Below are 15,557 nucleotides of genomic sequence, written 5' to 3' on the forward strand. Positions count from 1 at the left end.
AAACCACGACACATATGTAATTAAAGATTTCATTTCTGGTGAATATTAGTAAAAACAATACACTTACAAATGAAAAATTTACTAGAGTAGTATACAGATATTTTTTGAAAGGTAAACGCTACATTTCATCAGTGAGGGAGCAAACTGAGGTAACATACTGAAAAGAATCTACCAATAATAAATGTCTGTTTCTCAGACTGTGTAATGAGCCCTTTAGTCATAGGCTGATGATTAAGACTCTGTTGCATTTGACACACAGAGAATGTAAGTTCTTTGCTTCTGAATGTTACAAAACATCCTCTGTAAAGTTATAGTGTTTGATCTTTTAATGCAGAATGAATTTCTTGAGATTCTAGAGCTAAAGCTCTAAATAACTTGAAGTTAATTTTAAATGTGCCAGTTAATCACTTTATCTGGCATACTTATGTCACAAATTATTTAAAATATGAAACCTTTTACTTTCTATAATTAAAAACTTGCTGAATTTTTAACTTGCATATGAAATAGACTGTAATTAAAATAATTTATTGACTTACCTTATAGCAACAGATCTTGATTCTAAGGCAAAGTTGAAATCCAGTATGTCTTCTTTAGGCTGTAAAGTGAAATCTAGGCAGAATTTACTAGCCTAAATCCAAAAGGCAGTTCAGAGCCTCATTCTCCAATGACTATGCCATACTCAAATGTGAAGAGGCAAAACTGTGCTCTAAGACTTTCGTGACTGCCAGCATGTAACCAAAGTGTTCTGTCTCCAGTGGTTTTTTGTGCATTAAAACCACAAGGGACTCTCTCTGAAATATTTACTTTAGCACACCAATCTGACAGCACAAAGCACAGGAGTCAGAGTCCTTCTGCTTTGTGCTCAGTCATCCCCTTGTAGTTGCAGTGTCCTCTCAGCATGTGGGATCTTGGTCTCTTCCTTAACCTGAAAGAACTGTGGTGGCTTGACCCTGGGTGAACACCAAGTGCCCACCAAGCTGTTCTATCACTCCCCCCTGCAACAGGACAGAGAGTAAAAACAAGATGGAAAAAAATTCTTGGGTCAAGATATAGGCAGTTGACTACAGCAAAGATGAAGGTTGTGCATGTGCAAGCAGCAAAGGAAAAAGAAAAGAAAACAAAAAGATTTTATTCTCTACTTCTGATCAGCAAGCAATGTCTGGCCACTTCCTGAGAAGCAGGGCTTCAGCATATGTGGAGGTTGTTCTGGAAGGCAAAATTTGTAAATAATTAACGTTCCCCCTTTCCCCTCCTTTTTCTTTTAAGTGTGCAGATCTCATATAGTATGGAATATCCCTTTGGTCATTTTGGGTAGGCTGGCCCAGTTTTGTCCCCTCCCAAAATGTTGCCCACCCCTAGACTACTGGTCATGTGGGAATGTTGGAGAGACAGCGCTGAGGCTGTGCCAGTGTTGCTCAGCAGCAGCCAAAACACTGCAGTGTTATCAACTCTTTTCTACCTCCCAATGCAAAGAGGAAAATGATTTTCATCTCAGCTAGAACCGACACAGAGAAGCTGAATCCACATCTTCTAATTTTTCAATATGCTCTAAATTCTGGAGAATGATGAAAGTCCTTCCATATTGTGATGGAACTGAGTCATTGGTGTTCTGTCACCAACCAAAATCCCTGATGCCAGGAGGAGAGAATTTGCTTTTATAGCCTGAGAGTTTGGGCTGTGAAGTGGAAAGAATGGATTCTGAAAGCTCCTCCCTGGGCTGCTTGTTACACATTTATTTTGTCCATCTTGCCATGTTTTGCAGTGGAAAATATGGATCTGGTTTAAAACCTTCAATCCATTGCAATTTCCAGTTAATACCTGTGGTAACTCCACAAGTTCTTCTTTTGTGTGTGACTTTGACACTTCAGCTTTTCTTCTTTGCTTATAAAGAACTCTGGATACTAAACACAGGGATGGTGTTTCTACCCAATGGCAGAACTATTAAATGTCAGTATTCAAATACTGTATGTTTTGTGGGTCTAGCCCAAATGCTGTGTTTACCATGTCTGACTGACCATTGACTTTGAGTATGAAAATCCTGGTCTACAGTTGTTGTTGCTGATACAGGTGGTGGAAGTTTTTTGTTTAGTGTCCATTAAAAAGATCCATAGTCTTAAAGTAATTAATTCCTACACACATCATTCACCCTTCACAAAATACCTGCTCAGGATATAGAATAATGAAGAAACATAGCTTACTGTTTTATGTCGTGCTTCATGTAAAATTATTCAGTCAACATTTTCTATAATGAATATGTATAATAGATATTTAACTCGTCACTGGTCCAATCATAAATGGAGAAAAGATATCATGTTATTCAAATAGATCTAATTAAATTAATTGGTTCATTTAGAGCTCTGTAACTTCTTATGCATTTTCCCCCATTTCATTTTGACTACAGTTTCATCTCATGTCCTTCATTCAGGCTGTTTTCCAGTTTATTTACCAGATCAGTTTCACAGTGAATAAATGTTTGAAATATTTTTCCATCCTTGTTTTAGAAAATTAGATAAAAAATGTACACTTATTTGTGAACTGGACCAACTTTTTTCCACTATGCACTGGAAAATGAGCTCTAACTGATAACTGAATATTAATTTACAGCTTGCATAAGCAGGGCCAGTATAATAAAGCTTCTTCAATGCCTATAAGCTATAAACAGGATGTATTTGTCAATTCCATGACCAGGCAAAAGGTACTTACTTCTTATCTGCACCTACGTGCCTTTATGTTCCTTGGAATGGCACTAGCACTGTCTCTTTTCAAATACTCTGTCCATCTCTCAATCTGAAAATTCTTCCAGACTTCATTAGTCATGCCATCAAATTTTTGTCACCAGAGCACATCCAATTACACAGTTTCAAACTATCTATTTTTTTATAACTATATTTATCCTCCAGTATTCAGGCATGTCTTTGATTAATTATCTCTGAAACTCTTTCATGTGAAATTCTTGAGATGACAGTATAACAAAACTTGGTTCTTGAGTGTTCCAGCACCTCTCTAAGAAGCATGCCTAGTGCAGATTCAGGAAATGTCCAAAATTTAGGGACAAATAAGGTGTCCAAATTGGGAAGACTGTATTCCAATCTATATGTGTTCTAAAATGGATTATGCTCATAATTTAAACCCATAAAAAAACTACAGAAAATGGCCAGGACTGGGTAAGCCGTGGTGACTCACAAACTACCCAGCTGTTCTATAGGATAAAGCCACCTGACCTGTCTTTCTTGATAAGTTGTTTCCAAGTGAAAACTTCTGTCTTCTAATCTTCTATAAACTACTGAAAAAAAGGTAGCATGTTTTGTCTCTGATGTCCCTCTAGCAATATATATGAAACATTTCATTTTTATCTGAGCTGCTGAGATGCCCTGTTGCATTTTTATAAGTATAAAACCAAAGAGGTTTTTAATTTTATAGTGATATGTAATTGAGATACACTTAATTGTGTTTTTCAAACATTTTCATTTTTTCTTCTTTTTAAAAAAATTCAGAACTTTAAACTGTTTTTATTATACCTGTTATTAAGACATAGGTTAATGTATTTCTCTTTGAACTATCAACCAACCAGAAATTAAGCAAATTCCCTGTACATATTCAGCAACACCCATGTAAGGGCTCATTCCTTCTTTGACACTATGTGCATGTGAAAGGTCTGACTTGCACAAGACATATTTGAAATAGCAATGTAAAGCCTGGTTAGCCTCTGTACCCAGCCACTTGCTATTCCATGAGGGAAGAGCAGGAGCCACAGGAAGGGCCCACAGATAGTTCTTCTGCCCCAGGAACCCCATTGTCTGTCAGTGATAAAAATGCCCTTCGTGTCACTCAGCTTTCCTTGCAACTGGAACTAATCATGCGTGGGGTATCCCATGAGCACTGCACATCATTTCCTTTTTCATAATTAATATGCAGCCATCCCTCATTATGACAAGTAGAAATGCAGCTTTAATGTGAGACCATTGTGTGAGGTGAAATGTGGGCATTTTAGTCATGCCATAGGTGCCTCTTACAGGTGCTCATGATGTTCTTAAGAAAGAAGGTAACAGGATAAGGCTTGTGGACTATTAGATGTTATGACGGTCTTGTTTCATATTTTCTAGTTAAACCTCTCCTACTACAGAATGCTCCCAAGCCAATAGATCTCAATACTTGCTCTAGGGCCTGCTGTATTGCATAGGTCTCAAGTAAGTCTTAAAGGATGGTGAGATGGACTTCATTGCTTCATGGACTTGAGCTGCCATGAGGGCATCAAACTGACTTGAACAAAATAAATAATCACTGCAATAGAAGAGTTAAATGGAAGGGAACAGTTTCTTCTAGGTGGATTATGAATCTAGTATAGAACAGTGACTTTTTCACAATGAATTTATAAATAGATTCAGGACAATTGAAATTACAGTTAAAAGTTGTTCATGTATACTCTGGAAGAGGACCGGGATTGGCCCCTGATGCTGAGGATAACACCTGTATCTGACAAGTAGCTTTACTGATTCTAATATGCAACAAAGGTTATGGTTTCTTGGTTATGGCTATTTGGGTATCCCCATTTAGAGGAAAAAAAAACTTGCTACTCCTGCAGCAGCTGTAGGCAGTCTGCTTTGTGTGTTTTAGAGAACTGTGTTAGTGTACTCTTTGATGACACAGGAGTTTTTTCTGTTTGTTTCATTTTTGGCAGTTGCTTCATACAGCTTCAGACATTGTGACTTCAGACTCTCTGACTTTCAGCCATGAGATTGCAATAAGGCAATTCTAAATGACTAATGTTCTTTATTTTTAGTGTAAAGAGTTTAAAACCTTTTTGGAGGACAAGTTTGCTTCAAATTATTAGCAGGCTTACTTGATCTGTTTTCTTTATCCACCTTTATTATTATTGTTACTGTTATTATTATTTTCTTCTCACAGGTAATTCATCAGCTTAGACTTTCCGAAAATGAGAGTGTGGCTCTACAAGAGCTTCTAGATTGGAGGAGAAAGCTATGTGAAGAGAGAGAAGACTGGCAGCAAATATTGCACAATACTGAGCAAAGAATCTCAGCCCCACCTCCACCCCCTTGTAAGAAGCCAACGCTGCTGAAGAAGGTAGAAGATACCTCCTGCAACAGACTCTCTTCAGGCATATGGGATACCACCATATGATCAGATGTGTGTTTGCAGACTGTTAGGAATGGAACCATCTAATGACTTCAAGCTGCACAATCAGCAAGTTTTCTTCCCTTCACAAAATGTGCAGGGATTTTTTACAAGCACTAATTCAATAGCACAGGATGGAGGAGTTGTTTAGATCTGTCACGTGTGTGTGTGTGTACATGTGTGTATTTGTTCTTTTCATATATATATACATGTATACATATATGTGTGCACCAGCAAGTATATATATGTATGCATGTGTATATATATATTGAGACAAACTGCACTATAAGTACTTAGTTTAAAAATACAAAACAGTCACTTAGAGTTCTCCCATGGACAATGAAAAAAATATGTTAAGCAAACGATGATGGGGAGAAGTGACTGACAGACATTTTGAAGAGATCAGGAAAGTCTGTGTGCACACTGTACAGCTGTTTTATACAGTACAAAAATATGTTTCTTGTTCCCTATTGAATGGATTTATTATCTTACATGTATACATATATATATATATATATATATATTTCTTTGTAGATGTCTGTGTTCCATGGAGATTATTTACATGTTTATTTCTGGTGTTTTATAACTTCATGCAATTGGTGCTGTCGTTCTTTCTTCAAAATACAGGTAATAAATTCAGTACTTGCATTTTTCTTTTACAGATTATCTTTAACAACATACCAAACAGTTTTAATACTGTGTTTTTTCAGAACTGGCAATATCTTTTCTAAAATCCAATCCTGAAATTCTTGCAAAGCTCCTATGTTTAGGAGTGATTTGGTGCTGTTCACAGTCATGAATTAGAGACCATTACTTCTTTTTGATGGACCTGCATTTCTGAAAGTGTGAACTGTGAATTTGAAATTACATCTCAAATCTTATTTCATCCTGGGTTATGTAAAATAATGAGGCATTCATTTATATTACAAGTGTGGTTTGAAATTCTTAACTGATTATGCATAAGGTCAGGTGTCAGTGGAAAGATACATAATGGTAATGAGGTATGAAAATAGGTCTATGATTTACTGTTACAAGCCAGAAGGCTTTGCAGAGATGGGTATATCAAAGTATTATGTCCTTATTATTGTAGCACATTGATGCATTTATACCTCAAATTTCATGTAATGAAATGGTTTCAGAAATTGCAGCATTCTAGTCAGCGTAGATGAGTTCTGAGCAGTAATGTTAATTTATGAAAAACATGCTGCTGGGAACTTGTTAGTTATTGCCCAGCAGTCTGTGAAATACTGCTTTGCCACTAAAAGGTGTAATTCATGTATATTTAAAGGTACTTTCCTGGGGCTACTTACTTTAAGTTCGTGGAGTATGTAGAGCCAGTGTGGAACACTTTTCCTAGTTGTTTGTCCCATTCCTATTGAGATCCAGGAAAAAGTGTTTCCAGTTTTGCAAGAGGATATAAAAAAATATTTTCAAATATAATCTAGGTCTAAAATGGTGAGCTTGGTTGGAAGTTCTTGGAAAAGGAAAAAATCCATAGAAGTGTAGGTTTTTCCATCATGTTTGACAGAAGTTTCAATCAGGCTGAATAGCAAAAAGCAACCACATGCTTGTTTGATTGTTTGTACAGGGAAGCAGCAAAACTCTAATTGTTCCCATGAGTATAATCAAGCTGTAGGCAGAATTAAGCACCTTCTCTTGCTAGAAATTAAAACAGACATTTTGAGTGGACAAGGAAGGGGAGACACCAAGTTAGGTCAGAATTTTACCTTGTTACCACTGTTAGCTTCACAGAAGTCCTCTGTGTAAGATTATCCATTTCCATTTCATGGAGAATGAGGAACTCTAGATTCCAAATCTTACCTTTGACTGATGTAAACGGCCACATACAATGACTTTATCCAGGAGGGGCAGGTAACCCCTGTGAGTGAGGTTATGCAGAAAACAACTTTCACCTGCTACGCAATTATGTCAGAATGAGGCTGTGCCTGGAATAACTGAGGTTTCTGGCTTTTTGCTCGGATAACCAGAGACACACAGAGATCCCTCTGTGAGTGCAAAATGCAACAGCTCCAGAACTGGATGCAGAAGAACTAATTAACCTGACCTTGCAGCTACTTTGCTTCCAGGATGCATGTTGTTATCCCTACATGGAACAGCATCCCTATTCATAGTCACAACAACCTCTAGCCAGCCAGCCCAGCAGTGCTGAGCACCTCAGTGCACTGAGACGTGCAGAATGCCCTGAGGCTTATCGCTCCCCAAATGGGCCTGGCAAGCAGCCCTCCCATAAACTCTATCATATTGCTAACCCTAATGCTCTCTAGCTGGCTCAGCCACTGGTAGCAATCAATCCACAGCAGCCCGGACGTTTAAGACAAGCTGTAAAAACTGACTGAGAAGCCAGTTTAGATGATGCCAGAATCCCTGCTGCTGCAGTGAGCTTGCTCCCAGTCACTTAGCTTATTTGTAAGGTGAGCTTGTGTATCTCCAGATGACACTGTTGTCATTGCTGCACTTGGAATGCAGGAGTACCCAGAGGGGAGAAAAGGCATTTGTCAAGTGGAGTTTAAAACGAAACAGTATAAATATACATTATCCTACTTGCAGTCCTTACTAAAAATTGTGTTTGAACTGTGAGCAGCCTCAGGAGCTCAACTGCAGGAGTTCAAATGAGTTCTTAAGGAACTTTTTTGCTACCTGTTCCAAGTCCACATTGTGCCCTATTACAGCAGTATGGACAACTGTGGAAAAAAAAGGTGTGTAAATTTTCTAGCAGTTTCAGCAACGCAGTTACATGGGAGAAGCCAGTACACCCCTGATTTTTGCAATCTGATTCCACAGACAATGAGCAAAGCAGATTATAATCCCCTGTGTAGAAGGCCTCTGTGCTATATTTTGCAAACTTGGGTAAGACATATATTTTCTGGGGTTGTTCTTTAAAGCATATCACCACAGTGCAATATGACAAACTTAGAAGACTTTTTTTTGTTTGTTTCAATTTTTTTTTTAATTCCAGGTTACATAATGGCTAACTTTTTACTAGGAAAGACTTTTCATTATATTCCATTAAAGTGTGGTACTACAGGAATAAAGTACTTGCTCTAAAACATGTTTTAAATATTTCTCTGATGGCAGTAAGACACTCTAGAGTGTGACTTATGAAGTCATAATTTACACCTAGTGTGTTCATTGGTCTCTTGGCCTTTGGCCTTGAGCCTAACAATGCAGTTGGTAGGGAATTATTATACCATAATTCACACCCCACTGTGTCTTATTGCTTAAATAACCATACCCCCAGAGGTGTCTTAAAACTACCATTAAAGTTTATATTGTGTATCAAAATGTGTTTACAGGGCTGGGAAAATATACTATTGACATTTTGAAAGGTTGAGAAGTAGTTTTAGCAGAACTGTACAGTGCTTGTAAATTAATCTCCCCAGTGGAGTATGCACCAGCCAATTACAGTGTTTCTTGAGTATATGAAGTCCTGTCTTGCGCATTAAAAAATAGCTTAGAAATAAAAAAAGCCTTATGAATTTAATATTCTGAAGGGGAAGATGAAACTCGATGGGCATGCTAATGCCCTTAATATCCAGTGAAAAATCTAAAATATATTCATATTTGCAATAAAGCAATTTCAGGATGCTGGGATTATCATCAGATAATCACTTCTCCACATTGTGCCTTATTGCTTAATTTTTACTATGTGAAAAAACCGAAATGCCTAACAAATCAATCTGTCCTTCAGCATAAGGTAAGAGGAATCAGATACATTTTACACTTTAAAAAGTCATTGATCTTAAAGCCAAGGAAATTATGAAACCGTATTAAGCCACAATAAAAGAAAAACAATGTCTATTGGAAGAAAAAAAATTTTAAAGCTTGTATACCTTACTTGTTACTTCTGAAATAGCACTTGGTGTTTTTTAGTTGCTGAAGTTACATTCCTGTTGCAGTTTTTAAGCAAAACTTTTTTTTTTTTTAAAAACTGATTTAGATGTTCAAAGAAATACATGCACCGATATTTTTCAAAAGGTCTGTGTACAGCATGAAGTGATAAGCCTTTTAAAAATTTGTATTGTTTACAAAACAATAGCAAGATTGTTGAGTAAGTGAATTGCATTTACCTTTTTTTTTGCCAGTGATCCTTTTTTATTCTAACAGGTTTAATTACTTTCATTAATAACTTTATTATACTGCAGATCCTTTGTGTGTGGAACAGAGAATTTCATTAACTTGCTAAGAAAGCATAATAGATTGTAGCATAGTTCTAAAGTGATAGTAATAGCCATATTAGTTGTAGCTTTTAATTCTGCTGTATAGTATTAGCATCCCTAGTAATCCTGTTATTCTTATCTCTATAAAGTCTGCTAATATCTGAAATGCTCGGAGGAACTTTAAGTTTTACCATTCACTTGTTAAATAATAAATGTAACTAAACTCTGTACAAATCGGTTTTCCAGAATGGTGTTAAACATTTCATGGCTTTGTGTTTTAAATATATAATTTTTAAAATGAAAACACCACCTGAGCATAAATATTTGACAATAGCTGAACAAAATAGAAGAAAATGCTTTTCTTCCAGTTCTGCTGTTCTCTGTATACTCAGGACTTTCCTTTTGAGAAGAAATAAATAAATCCTAGTGCTGGCTTATACTGTGGCTGTGAGAATTAGATCATTAGCAAAGACTGTCTGCTCTCCCCACTGTGGTTTGGCCTTGTCACCAACCCATGAATGTATGCTGGATTTGGTCAAATCATGCATTTTGCTGTGAAGTGTCATAGGCAAAAGTTCGGTCAAGCTATGATTTGACTTTTTGAGGATTTTTGATTTATTACAGTAAACAAAACAACCTCCTCTTGAATTAGTTAGACATATTTATTTCAACCTTAATTAGCTTGGTTTGGTTCTCATATATGTGAATTAAGTCCCCTCTTAGCACTTTCCTATTTCCTTTCCTCTCAGCTTAATTTTCAATCAGATTTTTATGATAGAAAATGTTGTTAAAAGAAATTACAGCATAACCTTTATGATTATATTTTGAAAAAAAATCCTTTAAAATACTGAAATAGAATATTTCAGTATTTCAACACGTTTTTCACTTTTTCTAGCTGAAATTATGTCTTGGATGCAGTCTGAATTTACACATAGTTTCAAACACTTCACAAACATATATTTTCATAAATCCACTCTTCTCTGAAAAAAACATACTAATGGATATTTGTTGTGAAATGCAGGAGAATTGCTGATGTCTTTTGAAATATCAACAGGGAAGATTTGACAAACATGGGTATATTGCTGTCATAGCAATGTTCATGTGATAGTTAGCTAATGCTTGTGCCCTCCCTGTGTTTTATTTGGGATCTAGCCCCTTCTCAGTCTACCTGGATATGTAATCACCTGTGATACTCATTAGAGTACAGAAAGAAAATTGCTGAATCTGTCATATACTCTCAGAGAAAGGAGAGAAATGTACTGCAGACTCTTTCTAATTAAAGCTTAATATAAATTATTTACATGTTTCCAAAAATTAGTATTGGAATGCAACTTTCTCACTGTCCAAGTGTGACCAAACCACTAGGCTAGAAAGTTGTACCAATGAAACAGCCATAGCTATTAAATTAATTTTTATGCAGAAATAGCTTCTCTGTCTTAAAACATGGTACAACTTGGTGGTCAGGAAATTATTTCAAAAACTAGGGGACCTGATTGTGTATCCTTTTGGGAAGACAGCTCCATGTAGTTTGTTTGAATTAAAACCATCTCTAGCTGATTTTAGTGCAGAACCTCCTTAAAAGAGTGGTCAGAGCTTTACAAATCAGGCAGGCAAGGAGTTGCCTAATTTGACAGGACTAAGGTAGGAAAACATTCTTTGGTGGACAGGTAAGTTTGGGTAAATGCTTTGGAATTTTCCAGATATTATGACCCTCCTCATGGTTCTAACCAGTAGCTTGAATATAGATTTGGTGTAAATTCTTGCTTAATGAATCTAGTCACAATCAGTCAATGCAGTTAATAATATCTTGAATAGAAATTACTTCTCTCATCATCTAAATTTATACTTTAATAACATGATTACTGAAAGTATTTGTTCACGTCTAGCTTTTACTAACATAGCTGCCATGTCTGTAATATGAATTTAGCACAAAAGGGCAAAAGTAAAAAAAAACAATATGGAAATTAGTGCATTTGAAACATATCTTCTATGTTCATGCTGAGACTGGGGCTCCTTCAGCTTTAGAATTATCATAATTAACATGGTAGATGCTATATCATCTAAGATCAAGAAAATGTCCCAAAAGTATCTCTCAAAGTTTAAAGGCTTCCTTCTGCCTTAAGCTTCTGTCCTATGTAATCCCTGAGCTCTCACCAGGCATGAGTAATCACCAAAGTCAGACATTATACAACCTGGAAAGAGTGCATCTTTTTTCTCCTGTGGGAGACAAACACCCAGACCTCAGCTTCTCTCAGGTGGGAAAGACATTCTATTTAGTTAATCAAAGGCACAATGATGGATGATTCCTATCAAATATCTTGTGTAAGTTTGCTTGCTTTTCCGAGAAGATATAACACTGTGGCAGGCTTATTTCTTCAACAGAGAGGTTGATTTGTAGCTGGGGAATGTAGGTCTAGTTTAAGTCCATGATTTTACAAAGATCTTCAGTTAAGTTCAGGATTTGATCCCAGCTGATTTTTGTGGCCCACAGATTATTTACTTATTTCTGTGTGTGTAGAAGAGTCCTGCCAAACATTCAAATCTTCCAATACAAAAGATCTTCCAGTACAAAATAAAAACTAAAAACAAAACAAAAAAAAACCAAACCAAAACAAAACAACGACAAAAAACCAACAAAAACAATCAAAAAGAAAAAAAAAAACCAACAAAAACAAAAAAATTGTATTTATCTAGTATTTTATGTAATTCCTGCATAGGAATAAAAGGCCAGATCTTAGTGAGGATTCCGTTCCTATAAGGAAGTTACACAAGATTGGCCTTTTAGGTGCCTTATTTCTGGAGAGGTAGGCAGGGCTAAACTGGGTTTCCATATTGCCTGTTCTGGGCTTCCAGTTCCTGACCCCATCTGACTCCAAATTTCTCATCATGAAAGAGGCACTGTATTCAGGGGAGGAAAGGAGAATCATAGATTTGTTTAGGTTGGAAAAGACCTCTGACATCGAGTCTGACAGTAAACCAAGCACTGCCATGTCCATCATTAAGCCATGTCCCTAAATGTCACATCTACAAGTGTTTTAAGTGCCTCCAGTCTAAACCTTCCTGGCATAACTCGAGGACATTTCCTCTCATCCTAACACAACTTGTTATTTGTGACAAGATACCAGCCCGCACCTCGCTACAACTTCCTTTCAGGGACTTGAAGAGGGTGGTAAGGTTGGGTTCCTCTACTGGAATTGCTATTGAAACTTCTTGTCCCCATGGGTAAAGCTGTTTCCTGTCCAATCAGCCCCCAACCGGTTCTGTTACATATGGGTTTTCCACTAGGGATCCAAAAATTTAATTTGTTTTTGAGCAATGTTAATGTTCTGCCAGCCCATTCCTTCAGGCTGCCAACATCCATTGACACATCAGCCCTGTCCTCCAGAGATTAACTGAAGCATTGACTCCTCTTCATCTTGCTGCATACACAGAATTTGCTGTGTATTATGCACAAATGTATTGATTGTACAGCTCATTAATAAAGATACTATTTTCCTCAGTGTTAACACTGAAGGAAAGCTACTATGTAGCTGACAGCTGGACTTTATGCTGCTGTAATGCACTTTGAACCCGGTGGTCCAGCTAATTTGTGACCAAACATAAAGTCCGCCTACCTGAATCATATCTCATCAGTTAGATTGTAGGCTGCTCTCATAGAGAGAAACCTTGGTTCATAATCAAGTAGATAAAGAGATGGCTGTAAATAAGTTCCAAGAAAGTAGTCATTGGCAAACTGTCAGGAAGCAGAGATTCCACATTAAATCTCTTAAGAGTCATCTGAGACCCAAATATTTGTTATTTGAATAGAAGAAGAACTTGCATAAAACTAAGGATGGCACCAAACTCAAATAAGCTTATAAGAATGCTGGGCCAGAATTCAAAATTATAATGAATAATTGCCAAAAGTTCTCCCACAGTGTGGGAATGTAAGAGATGCTCATTTAGCCCTCAGTGGAGAAAACATGTCCCCAGTCTGAGACATGACAGGGCTTCAAGACTCAAAGCTCTCTAGAGAGAGAAAAAATCAGTTTTGGAAGACCAAGACTAGGAACTGAGTATAGTCTGGTGAAGTTTGTGAGTACTGTGCTGAAATGGCGATCTATGGCAGCACTTGGCATGAAACAAATTGTATAGTCATAAGTGTGGTATTGCATGGAGATACACTTCGTGAATGTGTGTGCGCACGTGTCTTTTGCTGTCTGTAAACTTAACATGTTCTCCTTAGGTGTTACTACAAATAAAGCCCTTATAGGAACACTGGAATTCACAATTCAAACTTCATAAAAGCTCTGCAAATTCTATTCCAGTGTATGTCTTCACACGTTAGAAATGTTTTCCTTTCCCTGTACAGTGATAGCTCCAAATCCTTTTATTTGGAGAAATAATACTTCCTATGTCTCCCTCTGTTTTTCATACATGGAAATAATAGGTGAGTGAGAGTTCTGTAAGAAGAAAAAGCAAGATTTAGCTGGGTACAATCAGAGAACATATCAAAGGTACCACTGGACAGGAAAGTAGTTTCACAAGATCATAACAGTAGAAAATTAGGAAGCAAGATTTTATTTCTCTCCTTGTTGCTGTTTTTTTTCATGCATTTTCTCATACATTTAACTTTCAAACAATGACTTAAAATATGGCAAAGAATCTTAGAACCATAGCATTCTTTAGGCTGGAAAAGACTTAATAAAAAGACCTTGAAACTGCCAAGAGACAGGAGTCATCTTTTTATCCAAATATTGCTATTACAAGATCCCTTTTGCTTTGTTGCAGCCTTGACATGAAAGCACATGAAGATAGGATTGAGAGCAGCCCTGAGGAGAAGGACTTGGGGATGTTGGTTGACAAGAAACTCAATATGACCTGGCAATGTGCACTCAAAGTCCAGAAAGCCAAACTTGCATCCAGAGCATCCAGAGTAGTGTGGGCAGCAGACTGATGGAAGTGCTCCTCCCCCTCTATTCTGCTCTTGTGTCTCCACCTGCAGTGCTGCATCCAGCTCTGGGGACCCCAGCACAGGAAGGACATGGACCTGCTGGAGTGAGTCCAGAGGAAGATGGTCAGATGGCTGGAGATCCTCTCCTATGTGAACAGGCTGAGACAGTTGAGGTTGTTCAACCTGGAGAAGGGTGACCTTATAGCACCTTCTGGTACCTAAAGGGGGCTACGAGAGAGCTGAAGAAGGATGTTTATAAAGGCTGTAGTGACAGGTCAAGGGGTTATGGTTTTAAACTGATAGAGGGCAGGTTTAAATTAGATATTAGGAAGATATCTACTGTGAGGGTTGTTGAGACACTGGAACAGTTTTCCCAGAGATATTGTGGATGCCCCATCCCTGTAAGTTTTCAAGGCCAGGTTAGAGTATTTGTGCTCCCTTGTCTAGTGGAAGGCATCCCTACCCATGACAGGAAATTAGATGATCTTCCACACCAAACCATTGCGTGATTCTAAGATACTACCTTTCCAATATGATAAGGAAAATCTCTATAATCATTCAGCTTTCAAGGTTAATGAGAATGCTAGCTATGGGTGAGCTGTGATAGCTCTCTAGCAGGTGATGAAGCCATGAACTCATTTCCCCACAGGATTTCAAACTGCCAACAAGTTGTTGCAAAAGTGCTCGCTTAGTTTAAGCACTGAATATCGTCCTATATATAGAAGACAAAAGACATGCTGCTGCTTTCATAAATGTTCTTCTGAATTATAAATTGTTACTTAATAGATATGAGAATGTCTCTCACCTTTACTGACATTAGTTGGTCTTGAAGAGGCTACTTCATTTTCAGAAACAAGTGGGAACCACCATAGAAAATCTTTCCCACACCTTGTCAGGGTCAAGTGGCTAGCTCTCAGAACTCATTATGGCTTCTAATAAAAGCACAGCTCATTGTTTCTAATTTCAGAACCTAGTTCAGATAATTCCTAATTTAAACACATGTAAACACATAGAGGGATATAAAACCCACAGGTAATGACCCAAGAGCACTTGCCCTTGGAAGGGGTCATTCAGACACATAGAAGTTTCTGATTTCAATCTGATCATTGACCTCCATAGTCATGAACTTATGCAAAGTGTGCCCTGAAAACTTTTGTAGGCAAGATGCTTGTGGTTTTGGAAGTTTTACTTTTCCCCCTGATTATAAAGTAAGAGTCAGTAAAATAATCCAGTTTGAAACCTCAAACATATAATCAAGTGCAGATGTGACGAGGTGAGCAACCAGGTCCCACACAGATAAAGATTTGGAAGTC

General features: G+C 37.3%; 1 protein-coding gene across 7 annotated transcripts in view; it reads left to right on the top strand.

The window, feature by feature from the left end:
* The window catches only part of MYO16 (myosin XVI), a 366,678-nt gene extending 351,994 nt beyond the window's left edge, over nt 1-14,684 (top strand). For 6 of the 7 annotated variants that reach the window (XM_068180129.1, XM_068180127.1, XM_068180124.1 and 3 more), the window contains one exon: nt 4,906-9,750. In XM_068180129.1, the coding sequence (XP_068036230.1) occupies nt 4,906-5,139 (234 nt within the window). In that variant the 3' untranslated portion in view covers nt 5,140-9,750. Of the gene's footprint in view, nt 1-4,905; nt 9,751-14,081 lie in introns of those variants that run through there. The other variant, XM_068180125.1, reaches the window with a different exon arrangement.
* The last annotated feature ends 873 nt before the right edge of the window (nt 14,685-15,557 follow it).

The sequence above is a fragment of the Anomalospiza imberbis genome, chromosome 2 (genome assembly GCF_031753505.1).
Source record: "Anomalospiza imberbis isolate Cuckoo-Finch-1a 21T00152 chromosome 2, ASM3175350v1, whole genome shotgun sequence".
Taxonomy (NCBI): Eukaryota; Metazoa; Chordata; class Aves; order Passeriformes; family Viduidae; genus Anomalospiza; species Anomalospiza imberbis.